This window comes from Arvicanthis niloticus, chromosome 7 (genome assembly GCF_011762505.2).
Source record: "Arvicanthis niloticus isolate mArvNil1 chromosome 7, mArvNil1.pat.X, whole genome shotgun sequence".
Classification (NCBI taxonomy): domain Eukaryota; kingdom Metazoa; phylum Chordata; class Mammalia; order Rodentia; family Muridae; genus Arvicanthis; species Arvicanthis niloticus.
The window spans coordinates 66,549,978-66,566,255 of record NC_047664.1 but is presented as its reverse complement, the minus strand read 5'-3'; the positions used below and the strand labels follow the sequence as shown (position 1 = coordinate 66,566,255).

Here is a 16,278-nt window from a genome sequence, read left to right as displayed (position 1 = left end):
AGGCAGAAATGGGTGAATCTCTGAGACTGAGGCCTGCATGGTCTGTCTATGGAGTTCCAGGTCAGCCTTGCTGGAGGAAGTATGTCGCTTGGGGCAGCCTTTGGGAGCTTAAAGCCTCACCCACTTCAGCTTCGCTCTCTGCCAGCGACTGAAGGTGCCTGTCCCCATGCTTGCTCTGTCATTATGGACTCTCCCTCTGTAATGTAAGAGAAAATAAACTCTTTCTTCTGTAAGTTGCCTCGCTCATGGCGTCTCATCACAGCAATGGAAAAGTAACTGAGACAACCTGGTAAGAACATGGTTCTGCCTTTCGTGTGAGAGTCATGAAGCCTGCCCCTGGCACCGGTGACGCCAAAGCCCCTTTGTTCTCTAGACCATGTGGCCCCAGATAGGGCATAGTCCCTGTTAAATCACAGAGCATCATGATTTGACCTCATGCCCGTGATGCAGAGCCTATTTCCATTCGCCCATCTGTAAGTAGATCTCTTAGAAGAGATCACACCTTCTGATTTAGAGGTGGGGCTACCCCACCCTGTTGACTGTCGTTTCCATGATTCACCATAGCACGGTCTAACTAGCTGCTGTTTGTCACTCCAGCACTGCGTCCATTCTGAACTGATTGCTTTGTCTATACCACAGTATTTTCCCCACAGTTGGGCCTACACACACACACACACACACACACACACACACACACACACACCCTACTCTCTTTTCTGATATTTGCTGGGCTTGAAGACAACTCCTGCCCTGGTGATCTTTATCTGGATCTTTCCAAGTTTGCAGTGTTCTTCCTTCATGCCCAGGGCGCCTTTCCCTCTGTTGTGGTATGTACTAGCTATGGATGTGGGTTTATTTGCCTGTCTCTCTGACTGGTGGAGAATGTCTGCTATAGGAACTCATAAGTATTTTATAAATGAATGAATGGAAAAAAAACCCTTGGTCTATAAACCATTGAGAAATAGCCACTCTGTTGAATAGGACCATATTTTCCCCTGAGCATTGCAACACACAGAGAAACTTTCTTCTATTTTACAGAATTATACCAGAAGTTTTAGAAGGCTTTGAACTTATTATGCCATCATCTTACGAGACTGAGGGGATAAACAAGAAGTGCTTGTGTTTGTTTTCATGTATTATGATAAGCAGTCTAACATCTCAATATGCTTGTTATACACTGCTAAAAAAAATAATGGTTGCAAGCCTACTGATTAATTGTTGTTTCATCAGTTAAAGATTGTCCCAGCTCTGTGTTTGATATGTCATATCCTGATGACTGTCTAACATAACTACCCGCTTTGGCGTCTGTTCTCATGTTCTCTGAGAGCAAGCTCATAGCCACACTGTGTATGAATGTTTACAGATCCAGGTTTGATGCTGTGTGTCGATGGTTGGCCTGCAGCGGCTGCATCCGTTGGCACTTGCCAATCATATGGGGTGACCCACAGCCCAGGAGACACTGTGCTTCTCATTATGGAAAAGAGAATGAACAATGAATCAGAGCCCCATAAACCCCACACTGCTCGTTGGTTTTCACGCTTCCTCTTTCACCCCCATCTTGTTCAACTTTTAAGCACACACACACACACACACACACCCTCTGCCTTCACACTTGCTTCTGTATCTATTCTTAGCACAGAGCACTTGGGGAAAGATTCTGGCTGTTTACTAAGCAGCTGACCTGAGATACAAAGACATCGGGTAAATGGAAGGTGGCACTTGGCACACATCTGAAGACCATCAGAGAACAGTCTACATGATACCAGGGGAGAGAAGAAACAATGCCTCTCTGGGCTGACCCCAAGAAAGTCAAGAAATGCTGTTAATAAGATGCAGAAGGCCTCTCTTGTTGCAGACAAGCTTTTGTGTCTGTTGCTTTGAAATCTGAGCCTGCATCTATGGGATCTCATCTTTTCAGACTGAGCCATTAACGTTTTATGTTATCGAACAATTGATATGTTGCTCTAGCATTGTGAAGGATGTCTTGATTATATATTTCCACTTCTGTATGCACACACCTAAGATAAGGCACTTCCGTATCAAATGAGTTACCCAAAACTTTGTGGCCAGAGGCTGGACTACCTCAGAGACCCAGGAACTCATTACAGCCAGTTGTTCCTTCTGAGGGTACTAGCTGAGAAGGCAAGAAAGTGGCTCTAACAGGTTCTTGCCTGCACAGGCTGCTATCTTAGTACAATAGGGTTTGTTAGTTAAAACAAGTCTAGCCACAGGTGACTTTGGTGGGGATGGTGGCTGCAAAGCAGCTGGTAATGTGTGGGCTGGATATAAACTTCCACTCTGGGGATGCTTAAATGAGCAGGTCTGGGGTGGCTGGCCAGTTCTGAGCATTCTCAACCCAGTGGTAGCAGATCAAGACAGATTTCCCCCTCTGAGGAAGAAATGGAGTGATGCTTGGACAGGCCCAGCACTTTTCCTGGTTCTCTGAGGAGCTGGTTATAGGAGCTGCTTATACTTCTAAGGCTGGCACGCTGACTCGCCCCACCACGGAAGGGTGATGTCCAGTGTGCCCTTATGCTCCTGCATGCTTTGCCACAACCTTGCTGCAACTACGGGATGTGATTAAACATGTCGGTTGTCTCCTGCTATCCTGCTCCAAGGCTCTGAATTTCTTGTCAGCGCTGTTTGAACTCCTGCTCAGGGGGAAAATGCCAGCCTTAGGAACAACATCATAGCTTCTTTCTCAATAACTTCCATTTCTTAAATAGCAAAGAGGCTGCACTAGGGAAGGGAAAGACTGTGGAGGGAGAATGTTGTTGTCATTTACGTATAGTACAAAGCTACTCTTTCTAGTGTATAGCTCCAGAATTTTAACTAACATACAGTTGCCACAAAACCCAGCGGAGTCATGGAACATTTCTGTGATCTAACAGTTCCCTTGTGTCTCCATGTTGCCTATCTCCAGCCTATGGCAACCACTTATCTATTTTCTGTCCCTGTGGTTTAAGCCTTGTCCCACGTGGCATGAGAATGGGATCATAACAAGGCTCTCTCAGCATCCTCACATAGCCAACCTATGTCCCACCTCATTCATTCAGAGCATGGGACATTGCCTAACAATAAGTTAATTTCATTATCTACTTTATTCCTCTTTCATTTGAGTGTCCACTTGCACTAGAAAGTGAGACAGGTATGTTGCCTGTCTGCTGCCCAGTCTCCAAGGTTCACGAAGCAACCTAAGTGTTCAGAAAATATTTGTTGAATGAAGCACTAAACAAATGAAGAGATTTGAGGATTCCTGGGACACTCCCCAGGCTCAAACAGACCTTGTTAAGAAGAAATTATTTTCCTTACAAAATGTGTTAATTGAAGGGTTTGTATGTTGCCAAAGTAGTTGGCTATCTGAGAGTAATACAATCAGGAGACATCAGGATGATAAATTGTTTCTTTAAATTCACCTGGATGGTGAGATTACCCAGAACAGAACTGGCCCGAGGAGAGAAAAGCATCAGTAACTTGTTCCTGGGGTTGTTACGGGCACTGGATGACTTAATGCACATGAAGTGTTTACTGCAGTGGTTTACAACTGGGAGCCGTTTTGTTCCCCCAGGGGCTTATGGCAATGTCTGCAGACATTTTTGTTGTCAAAAGTAGGACAGAGAGGACAGCTACTGGAATCTGCTGAAGATCACAGAATGTGCAATTTGGTTCTCCATGGCAAAGAATTATCAGTAGGGCCACCAGCCAGAAATGCTGGGTGAATGTGTAGTCAGACTTGAAGTAAGGGCTGCATTTGCATTTGATGTTATTATTATTAGTAGTAGTAGTAATAGAAATATCCCCCCATATGTGTGTGACGTACATGTAAGGTGTGCACAGATGTTGGACTACGACAGAGGTTCTGGATTGACCCCAGAGTTCTCAGAGTTGCATGCAGTTGTGAGTGCGTGATATGGGAGCTGGGAATCAAACTCTCATCCTTTGAAGTAAGGATACATGCTTCCGATGGCTGAGCCATCTTTCCACCCCTGAGCCAATGTTATTTAGAAATGATCCTTCCTAACAAATCGTCTCTCCCAGGCTTACAGTGAAGCTGTGCATTAAGTCTGAAGTCAGACTCTTGATGTTTGAAGCTCAGCGTGACCCTTAGCAGTGTGCCTTTGAGCGTGTTACTTGACTTTTCTATACATCTCTGCCTGTGAAAGGGGATTAATTAGAGTAACTGCCTCAGGGACTTGCCAGGGAGTCGATTGCAGTAGTCCATACAAAGCATGCACCACTGCAGTAGTACGTAGTAAATGTTCAATAAATGTCATTATTTTTGTCTCTGATGCCAAAAAGATCTTCCCACAGAATATAATGAAGGAATTAAGAATAGTTTCTACTAGGGAAGAGAAATAGAAAATATTGCTCATATAAAGTATATATTGGCATTAACTTCACATAATGATAACTACATAGGATTAAAATTCAAATAAAGGCTATTCAGTGTGTGTGTGTGTAGGAAATCAAAGCCAGAATATTTAACCAGCAGTGTTCTTCACACACAGCCTCTGGATGAACACTTTCACCATACTGGCTCAGGAAAGGGAACATTCTCTCCTCCGCAGAGAACCCGCTGCTGAGCAGAGTCAGGGTGGGATGCCTCATGGGAGGAGACCAGAGTCTACCTTCAAGTCTGGCTGTTGAAGAAAGAGGATGACAAAATGAGTGTTTCGGGGTCAATCTAAATCCAAATCCTGCAGGTTAACATGAGGAGAGACAAAGTATCTGTCTACCTCATTGTCCCCAAGAATGGCTGCTACCCACTCCGAGGCTAGGCACAGTGATGCCAAAGCTCTTCGTGATATTAGCACATTTGTCCCTTAAGAATCAAATGGTCGAGCGAACTGGCGGTGGCGCAGCGCGTAAGGCGCCGGCCTGCAGAGGGCGCGGGGCCCACTGCGCGCTCTCTCTCTACCCGCGGGTTCGAATCCCGCGTGTCCTGTGTGTCTCCTCCCGCTTCTCAAGGGAAAAAAAAAAAAAGAATCAAATGGTCGGGCTGGAGAGATGGCTCAGTCAGTTAAGAGCACTGACTGCTCTTCCAGAGGTCCTGAGTTCAATTCCCAGTAACCATATGGTGGCTCACATCTGTAATGGGATCTAATGGCCTGGTGTGTCTGAAGAAAACAACAGTGTACTCATATAAATAAAAATAAATCAATCTTTAAAAAAAAAAAACCACCCGAACACATAAAAATAAAATGCAAATACATTAAATGTTTAAGAAAAAAAGAGAATCAAATGGTCACATTGACATGGTGTTTCTCCTTACCCTTTTGTATTTGGGGTAGAAGGCTCTTTCCCTTTTCAAATTTTCTGAGTTCTAATTTTGTTTCAGAAACCCACAAACATTAAAAAATGTGAAACAGTAGGGATAAAAAAATAACATGGTGTCCAAGAACCACAGTATAACGTAGTCAACAGTGTGGATTACACATCACTTCACTCTCAGCCACAGGCAGCCACTGCAAGGGCCACCACAAGATTACACAGTCATTGTGTCTAACTGTCAGCCCACACCAACACCAAGGTTGGCTTCTCTCTAAAAGACACCCGACTATTTCAGCACTACAACTCAAGGGCAAGGCAGACTCTGACGGGTCATAGTTTCTCTAAAGAGCAGAGTAATGTCTGGAGCAGAAAGCTGAGCGATACATGACAATCATCAACAACCCACTGAAGCTATTCAAACTTACCCCAACTCCTTAGTATTTCCTGGTCACAGGCTGGCCAGACATGACAACTCAAACCTACGTAGCTTTTCCTATCGAAGCTAGCTAGCTACGGATACTTCTGACTCTTGGTTTTAGAACTGACTGAACAGGCAGTGTTAAGTTTTCAAAAGGACCTTTCAAAGTTCTGGCCCTCCTCTGCACTCAGACTTGTAAGCAAGGTACAGTGAAACTAGACCACCCGGTGGGCAGAAAGAAACAGCTTACTGGAGAACAAACTTCCTCAGATAGTAGAGATAGCACTCAGTGGGAAAAGCTTCATCAGTTTTATTGAGAAGGTAGCATGCAGGAGGTAGCATGCTGGCCATTACAGCCTAGGACTTAGCGTGGAGACTTTGAACTGCTCCAGGCTTTTCTGATTAATGCCCTTTGCTTGAGGTAGTTGACCATAGGGGTAGGTTAAGGAAACTAGTAGCTTTCCTGACAAATAGAAACCCACCTTGCAAGATTTCTGAGGAATGCTGAGTTTGGGCTTTTGTTTACCCAATAACAACCTTTCTGTTTACTTAGTAAGAATCCTACCTGGTTTGTGCCCAGGCTATCCTCTCAAGACACTGTCAGCAGCACTGCCCACTGGGGGCCTTCTCTGGACCTAACGGTTTTGTTGCTTTTGGTGCTTTAGTTGCAGTGTCTGAATTTAGAGGCGACTGGGCTGTTTGCAAACTCTTTAGGAAAGATGAGCCAGGAAGCATGTCCTTCTACATTGCTTGTCTGTGGATCTCTGACACCTGTGTCATGTTCCGGCTAGTTTCATGTCAGTTTGACACAATTCGGAGTCATCTGAAAGGAGGGCACCTCAGTTGAGAAAATGTCTCCATATGATCCATCTGTAACACATTTTTTTTTTAAATTAGTGATTAATGCAGGAAGGTCCACATCATTGTGAATGATACTATCTCAGGATTGATAGTCCTAGATTCCATAAGAAATCAGGCTGAACAAGCCAAGATGAGCAGGCCAGTAAGCTGCATCCCTCCATGGTCTCCGCATCAGCTCCGGTCTCCAGGGTCCTGCCCTGACTTCCTTCAATGATGGACTATAATGTGAAAGTGTAAGCCAAATAAGCCATTTCCTCCCAAACTTGCCTTTGGTCATGGTGTTTCAGCACAGCCATAGTAACTCTAAGACAAAAATTAGTACCAGGATAATGGGAATAATGATGTGACAGACCTGACTATACTGTTTTGGGGAGGATTGTGAAGGGACTTTGGAACTTTCCAAAAAAAAAAAAAAAAGAAAAGAAAAGAAAAGCCATGGAGTGTTCAAAGCTTGGTGAACTGTTCTGTGGGAGCACAGAAAACAAGAGTCTGATAGAAATGCAGAGGATGGAGGCCTGGCTTATACAGGTCCAGAGGGAAGTTGGAGAGTCACTTGAAGAGTATTGGGGCCATTGCATATTTTGAGCTAAGAATCTGTAGTTCTGATTAGCTAGGGCTGAAGAATTGGCTATGAGATACCAGAACCACTAACATGAAATCTTCCCATCACTGGGATAATTGATGCTGGCTAGCTGGAGCTGAGAAACTAGTGGTGATTGTGGTGATTGAGAAGAGACCAGCAGCACTGAGGTGAAATCTTGTGGTAAATGTTTCCTGAGAGTCAGAACACAAAAGCTGTTTTCCAGAGGTGGCCAAGGCTGTATCTCAGGCTGGAAGCCAAACTTGGCCGTGTGTCAGTCTCCCAGGAGGTACTGTTTTTGAAGGCATGAAGGAGTCATTGAGAGAAGCTGAGGCTTGGTACTGTGAGAGTCCAGGAGAGGCCTCTGGTGAAGGTGCAGCCAGAGTAGCAATTGAAGGCCCAGGATTGAAGGGGTCATGCAGAGAAGTTGAGGCTTGGCACCATGAAGAGAGCCTATGGGAGGCTATTGGTGAAAGTCCTCTTTTCATGGTGCCAAGCTGCTCTCCATGACTCCAAAATTCTGGAACCTCCTGCTAGAATTTTAGAGATGCCAGAACTGGGGGGATGACCACCAAGGACAGCAGAAGCTGTGGAATGGAGGACGTCTAAACCTAGAAGATAAGCTCTATGTGCTGTTGAAGGCTATCCAAGCCCTTCGGAGGACTCTGGGGGATCCTGAGTGGATCCCAGACACGAGACACTGAGTTATTTGCATAGCTGGTCTTTGCTTTGCTTTGCTTTGCTTTGCTTTGCTTGTGACTCTGCCCTGGTTCTTTCCTCTTCGGTAATTCAGAGTTGTCTTCTTTCCCCAACATTTCTGTTACATCAGGGTTTTGTTTTATTTTGTTTTGTTTTGTTTTGTTTTGAGATAGGATATCCTGTAGTCCAGGCTAGCTCTGAACTCACTAAGTAGCTGGGGATGACCATGGATTCTTACTTCTTCCTCTCAAGTGCTTTGATTGCAGACACCCATCACCACTGTTGGCTTATTGCTTCAGTTTTATCTTCAAAATATAGAAAGTCAAATAGACTCAAAATTTACCATGCCTCGTTGTTTCTGAGAAACTCTCACTTAAAACTGAATTGAAGTGTAGCTTAAATTTTCGAGATTTCCAGTATTTAAACCGCAAATGCATAAGGATGAACTTTATATATTTAGAAATTTCAGCTGGGAACACTTTAATGGGTGACTTTTGTCAGTCAGATGAAGCAAGACATTTTGGCCTATTGTTTTTAGTTCTTGCCATTGAACATTAAAAGATAATTGTAAGAAAAAAAATGTCTTCTTTTCTATCAAAAGTAGCTAGTTTGACAAGAGCCAATATTCTATAAATTTCTCCACCTTGTAAAACTTTTATGCAAATCTTTTACTCTCTTCCACCTGGTAAAATATGGTTTACACAAAGACCAGGCTACTTTCCCAGAACTTGAGGGACTGAAGTAGCCAACCTGTCTCCTCCTTTTTCTTCATTCCATCACATCAGTTCTTTCCTTTAAAGTATTCTTTTATTATTTTATGTGTGTGGGTGTTTGGCCTGGATGCATGTCTGTGTACCACATGTGTGCCTGAGGAGACCAGAAGAGGACATTGTATTACCTGCAACATAAGTTACAGATGTTGTGAGCTGCCATGTGGGTGCTAGGTACTGAATCCCGGTTCTCTGCAAGAGCAGCTAGTGCTCTTAATTGCTGAGCTATGTCTTAAAAAAGCAAATTGTGAAAGAGTGTAAGGTTGGACCCCAGCCCATTGGCATTATTTTTTTCTACTTCATTTGTTTGTTTGTTTTAAATCTCTACCTCCCTTCTAATGCTTATGACTTCTAACACCCCAATACCAGGTAGGAGAGAAAGAAGGTTAGAGGGGAAAGGGGGAATAGGTCTCTTTAAACTACTTCTTACTCAATAGGGTCATTGAGTTTCTTGGGGCAAGTCCAATCTTCGTCATGTAAAGATATCTCTAACTTCTTATCTCTTTTCTCTCAGTCATAGCAACAGTAGCAGGAGGAGCAGGAACCAGTAGCAAAAACAGCCATTTTCTTCTTCTTCTTCAGAGTGCACCCCTTGGGTCTCTGACATTCATTCTCTCTCTAGACCCATTAGAATTTAACTATCTGCAGCTGGCAGAATCACGTTACTGCCAGAGCACCTCGAGGCAAGTAGTCTGCTGCTGTGGGTAAACTGAAGCTGCCCCATATCCTACAACCTGGATTAAAACAAAAACATGTTTACATCACTGAGTTTTTTAAAGACACCAAAATTCTTACTACACCACCCAGTTCTGAGGATTGCAGGGGGCACAGTCTCTATCTGCATTAGAATAAAAACCAAGTTCTTGTTCTGATGTGATAGCTAGTTTAGTTTAAGTCTTTCTGCAGCCTGTTCCCAATAAGAAATTGCTTTGTTGTGGTGGTTTGAATGAGAATGGCCCTAACAGACTCATATATTTGAATGCTTGGTCACCAAGGAGTGGAATTGTTTAAAAGGATTAGAAGGATTGGAGGTGTGGCCTTGTTGGAGTAGGTATGGCCTTGTTGAAGAAATATGTCACGGGGGTGGGGGGTGGGCTTTGAGGTTCCAAAAGCTCTTACCAGGAACAGTTTCTCTCTGTCTCTCTGTCTGTCTCTGTCTGTCTCTCTGTCTCTGTCTCTGTCTCTCTGTCTCTCTCTCTCTCTCTCTCTCTCTGTGTATGTGTGTGTGTGTCTCTCTCTCTCTAGATCAGGCTGTAGTTCTCACCTACTGTTTCAGCAGCACGCCTACCTGCCACCATGCTTCCACTATGATGGTAGTGACCTATGTCTCTGAAACTATTAAGTAATCCCCCAATTAGATGCTTTATGTTATGAGTTGTCCTGGGTCACGGTGTCCCTTCACAGTGATAGAACAGTGACTAAGACACTTGCCAAGCCCCTTTTGCTTTGTTTGTGTGTTCCTGTGCCACACTGAGATTATTCTTTGTTTCTAGCAGACCAAATACCAGCTGGATGTTTGAAGTTTGTCTTTGGCTAATCTTCTGCTAATATCTCAAGCAGTTAGTAACAGACAGAATGATTGAAAACATATATAATAACCAGATATAGCAAGATGGCTCAGCAGGTAAAGGTACTTGCTACTGGCTGCAAAGAGACCACCACTCCAAAGGAAGCATCCGCACAGGGCAAAGCTTCATCCTGATAAAGAGAGTGTGCTCAGAAGGAAAGGTCAGTTGCACATTGACAGAAAATGTGTTTGGTTTTTATTCTAACTCAGGAGATGGTGACTGTGTCTTCCCCATTGGGTGGGGTCTGTCCTTAAAATCATATTTTGTTGGCTAGACTGAAAAGAGTTTGTATACAGGAAATGAAAGAAGAAGAAAGGGGGTGGGATGTCACATTGCTCCTTGGAGAAAAGAGTCACTAACAGTTCAGGTCATCAAATTCCTGGAATGTAGCAGGAGGCTTTGTGTAACCAAAGGCTTTCCTGGTGGGAGGGATTAAAACTGGCATAGACGTCTTAAAATGTGGGAGAGATAAAAAGATTTGAATTCCTTGCTATCTTAGGGTTTTACTGCTGTGAACAGACATCATAACCAAGGCATCTCTTATAAGGACAACATTTACGTTGGGCTGGCTTACAGGTTCAGAAATTCAGTCCATTATCACCAAGGCAGGAGCAAGGAGACTTGGGGTTGGAGGAGCTGAAAGTTCCACCTTTTGTTCTGAAGGCAGACAGGAGAAGACTGGATGCCAGGCAGCTAGAACAAGGGTATTAAAGCCCATGCCCACAGAGACACACTTCTGCCAACAAGGCCACACCTCCTAAGAGTGCCATTCCCTGGGCCAAGAATATACAAACCATTACACTTGCCCTAAACACAAGTTTTACAGTATTTGAAAGAGAAGACTCATGTTTATTATGTCTTACACCATCAAGCATGATGACCTGACTTTGATCTCCAAGATCCACACTCTGTAAGCAGAGAACCGACTGCTAAAAGTTATCCTCTGCATCTCCCTAGTCTCTCTCTCTCTCTCTCTCTCTCTCTCTCTCTCTCTCTTCTCTCTCTCTCTCTCTCTCTCTCTCTCTCTCTCTCTCTCTCTCTCACACACACACACACACACACTTAGAAAATGTAAAGAAAACTAATTGGATTAACAATCTAAGAGAATGATCATAGACAATAACATTATTTTTCTTAATATTTGATAAGTCAGAGATAGCGCAAATGTCTAGCAAGTAAATTACAGTCTGGCTGAAAGAGTCTGATCACCTGTATCCTTGGAGCAGCCAGCCTGTGGTCTAGGATTTATGGTCCTTCTGTTGCTCTCCTGATAGCCACCATCTGGACACCACCAGAGAAGCCAGGTGCAGAGCACATGATTGTAGCCAGGACAAAGAGCCTTTCAAGAAAATTGACTTTAAAGTGTCTAAAAATATGATAACCAGATTGAGTCAGAATGATGGGGAGCAGGGTGGTGGTGGCAACTGCAATAGAAGTAGTAATGCTTTGTGTGTGTATGTGTGTGTGTGTGTATGTGTGAGTGTGTGTGTGAGTGTGTGTGTGTATGTATGTGTGTGTGTGTACTTGTGTGCATTGGAATGTCATTATGCATTATGACAGAATGGTTTGATGGATTCTTAAAAAAATGTTTCATGTATTTAAGGCTTACCTGCCAGCTGACAGATTTTTGATAAATGATCAGAACACAAGCTCTGATTTAATTAATAGGTTAGTCCATAAATTCTTAGCTGAATGAATTATTAAGTGGGCTCTCGTAGGGAGTAGACGGCTGGGGGAGCACTCTTAATGGGTATATTTGTTGCTATGCAACCTGTCCACCACAAGGTGAGCCACTTCGCTCTGCCATGTTTTACACCATATTTTGCCTCACCGTGCACAGACCCAGCAGCCATGGAGCCATGTGTCTATGCACTGAAGGCCCTCAACATGTGAGCCCAATTAATCTTCCTTCCCTTAAGTCGTTTTGCTCACATTTCGACACAGCAACGGAAAATGACTAATACAGACCTGGCAGAAATATTACAACATGGAAAGCCATTAAATCAATAATTTTTATATGGGTATAAGAATTACTGAGTATTTTAAGGTGTTATTGCAACATTTATAAGGGAAAGAATAGACATTAAGATATCAAGGAAGGGGGAAGAAAAATATAGCGTTATAAAAGTATAAAAGGGAAATTGTAATAGAAGGAATGATGGGGCAGGACTGGGACTGTGCCAAGGACCATTAACACTAAGGCCTTTGAAAAGTTGTATAGAAACCTACTGCTGTAGAAGCTCTCTAAGATGTATATTTATATAAAAGGTTTAAATGGAATTAGCATGTCATGAGGCAGGGGGAACGGTATCTCAACTAGATGTCATATGCTACCACATAAAACCCCCAGCACCAGGAGTGACTTACATCATTTTGAATTATTGGCCAAAGGGATCCCATAGGTTGGTTCTCCTCCGCGACTGGGCAGTAAGACCCTATTGCTGAAGGCTACAAATTCTTATAGAGTATCAAGGGATCCAGATGGTACTAACTGGAAACTTCACTCCTACTGGCTAGTGTTCACATAATAATCCTTAATGATGTTCTTAAAATGAAGCGTACGCTTGGGAATTCTATTCCGATTTCTACTGCTCAGGTCTTAAAATCCCCCTACTGAGGATTCCCACGTGTATTCAATGGGAGGACAAGTTAGTTGATTCTTGGCGCAGATTTCCAGCCTAATCTTTGTCCTTTCCCTCACCACCCACCTGTTGTTCCGTAGGAATGTGTAAGAGAGAACAAAAGAGAGAGTCAGCGGAAAGGAATGGTTACAAAACTACCGGGACTGAGTAGGGAGCAAAGGATACATTTGCTACAAGTACAAATTGAAGTATTTGATACATTTTATTTTAACCAAAGGAGGCAGAGGTGGGGGTGGGGCAATGGACATGCTAACTACTTGCATTGTCTAAGTAAGAACATTTGCTTGCCATCTATGCTGTATTTATCATAGTTTTCCCCTATCCTTCATCTACACTCTAAAATCTCTCTTTTTGTTTTTGTTTTTGTTTTTGGAGACAGGGTTTCTCTGTGGCTGTCCTGGAACTCGCTCTGTAGACCAGGCTGGCCTCGAACTCAGAAATCCGCCTGCCTCTGCCTCCCAAGTGCTGGGATTAAAGGCGTGCGCCACCACTGCCCAGCAATGATTATATTCTTTACCAAGAAGAACAGGAATGTGGATTGTGTCGTAGTAAACACTGTTTATAGATGTAATATTAACAAGTTCCATTCGACTATTTGCAGAGACGACAGTAAAGCAGAATCCTAAATTTTCATAAGCCTTTTGTTTATGGTCATATCTTGTGCTGTTTACTGTCTTCCAAACACCAGAATCCAGTGCAGCATCTGGCTTTCAAGAGATCAACTATCATTTACTAAGTAAGTGAGTGAGTGACGTTCATAAACCAGGGTGCCACTGACATTTGGCCTTTGGTTTTGGTCATTATGTTGTAGGTTTACCTGTATTCTCACACACTGGTAAACATGAGAAGCCAGACCCCCTTTGTTTCTCAAGGTCACTTCCTCATCCTTCTTGTTTCTCAGTTAGCTCAACAGCTCTTGTTAGAAGATGGCTTTATTTAGGCAAAGTGACTCAAAATGAAGAAGTCTCAGTTCGGGGTAACTTTTTTTTTTTTTTTCTAAAGTCAGACCCAAACGGAAGTGAAGTGTGAGGTGAATCTCAGGAACTCGAAGTAGAGCCGAGATGAGAAGCAGGAAGCAACATAGTATCAGGCTACGGATGGAAACACATTTGTGTCATGTGAGTAGACATGACAGAAACAGCTTTCCTTAAATTATTTGTGGCAATAGTGGTCACCTTCATTTTAGTCCTGCCAGAATTTTTCAAGACACCAAAAGGTAAGTAAATCATTTCGACTGAGGTCTCCTTTCTTACTTTAGAGTACATTGTCAGCTCGTGGTGACAGACAAGATCTTTTTGGGTGTATGCTGTGTGAACTGAAGTTCAGTGACTGAAAAGCCTTTAAGTGAAATGAGATGCCAATTCTTGCCTGCTGACTTAGGACTTAAGTGATAGTGGCCTTAGGACGTAGTTATGGCTACAATTGAAAATGAAAATGAAATGAAATATTTAAAGTCTGATTTTAGATTCCAGACATGGGACTTAACTCATTTTATGAGTTTGTTCTTTAAAACTGTCTCCTTCTTTTAAAATAATCATACATCTGCTTTTATATTCTGGAGCTATTAACTAAGGAAAATGACATTTATTTATTTTAAAATGATCCATTTGATCACAACGTGATGCTAATAATTTACTGCTGATTTTAGAAAAATAGAAGTAAATTTTAGTATTTTTAATATACAGTAAAAACCAGATGGGTACAAATGTAGGCAGCTATGTGTGTGTTTGAGAGCATAGGAAACAGGACAGAACACATTTTGAGAGCCCTTCAAAGAATTGTTAGATGGTTGTTGAAACTTCAGGGTAAAGAAACAAACAAACAAACAAACAAACAAAAAGGGTGGGGTGGGAATTTAAACTACTTTTTACATATTACTAAAAGATTGGAAAACATGTTATTGTGGATAATTCTGCTCATTAGCCTTTAATAAAAAGAAAAAAGAAAAAAAAGATTTCACCGTTTTATTACTAAATAGAAATCATATAAATTTACTAAAACTAGAGAAAAACTTACATTTGATAGCTTGCTGCAATGAATATTTATTGTTGAATATATGCAAAGCTAAGTATTCAGATAAAAATACTTTTGCTAATTATATTTGATGACATACTGCAATGATTATTTAATGTCGTACATTAAATGATGCTAAGTAGCCAGATAAAAATATTTTTGCTAAATAAACACTGTAACTGCAATTTTTACAAATGATCGAATTTAAATTTTCTTCTTCTTTTTTTAAAAATTGCTCAGATTGGGCAAGCATAGTATGTATTTTTGATGCTTATTTTCACCCGCTGAAAATGTGTCCTAAAGAAAATAGAATTAAGTCAAGTTATTTTTAAGATATTTTGGATCGAGAGTAAAAACGTGTTTTTAGCTACCAAAGCCAGGCCTTCTTTGTGTTTATATCCCTATCACATTGACCAATTAGTTTGAATCTAATGAATAGCAGGTGATTGGCACACACTGTTTGCTAACTTGGTCAGTGCTTTGTGAGAGGTGCTAACTCTGAGATCATATTAAGGCTTGTGAGGAGGAGGGAAAAGACAGAGGCATTGTTCTCTTGACTGCTAGTTCTTTCTAGAGGTGACACCAGAAGACCAGTGTGGCCCAGGGAAATTCAGAGAGGTTCATGGTGGGAGCCTTAGTGGGTCTTTGATTTTGTAAGCAGATGAAAGCTGGTTTGTTGTTGTTTTTGTTGTTGGTTTTGGTTTTTTTTGGGTTTTTTTTTCTTCTTCTTCAAAATTCACTTCAGCTGAATTTCCTTGGCCCGAAAGTGCTGGTCTGTTCTTCATGCTGACAAGTGCCATTTATGATGTTTGTTCTCTCAACTGACACTGTGCTCTCACTGCTGCCCTAAACCAGAAAGAACCACTCTGTTTTCTGGTTGGAGAAGAGCATCAATGGTTGTTTTCATTCTTTAGGATGATAAAATTATTTGGATATTTTGTTTCAAAGGATCCTTACTGTGGACTAGCAAACAAAACTGTCTGCCAACCATTGTCTTCTCCTGGTGTCCTTCAGTGGTGGAAGGAATTTTGCTCAAAGCCACCACAAAGTGTTGATTATTGGGTTAACTGTTTCACATATGCAATAGTACAATAATTACACTTTATAATAGTCTATGGGTCATCAGGATTATTACTGTAACCTCAAAACTATAGCCTTACATTGATTAAATTAAGGAGATTTGGAATTTAACTATTTTGTTACTTAATTGGGGGAGGGGTGCAGAGGACAAGGTCTCCCTATGTAGTTCTGGCTGTCCTGGAACTTGCTATGTTCCAGGCTGGCCTTGAACTCACAGAAATCTGGCTTCCTTTCTGTCCCAAGTGCTGGGATTAACAGTATGTGCCACCATACCTGACCATTGATGTTAGTTTTTAATCCCAATATGAGTTAGTTTTTGAAATGAATTGAATGGTCAATCAGTGAATTTCATAACGAATCTGGTATGATTATTTGG

General features: G+C 42.1%; 1 protein-coding gene across 1 annotated transcript in view; it reads left to right on the top strand.

Annotated features, from left to right (window-relative positions):
* Positions 1-13,846: 13,846 nt before the first annotated feature.
* Positions 13,847-16,278, top strand: part of Tmem156 (transmembrane protein 156) — a 30,944-nt gene continuing 28,512 nt past the window's right edge. Inside the window, exon 1 of the mRNA XM_034509501.2 lies at positions 13,847-14,025. Coding sequence (XP_034365392.1) covers positions 13,938-14,025 — 88 coding nt within the window. The 5' untranslated portion in view covers positions 13,847-13,937. The remainder of the gene's footprint in view (positions 14,026-16,278) is intronic.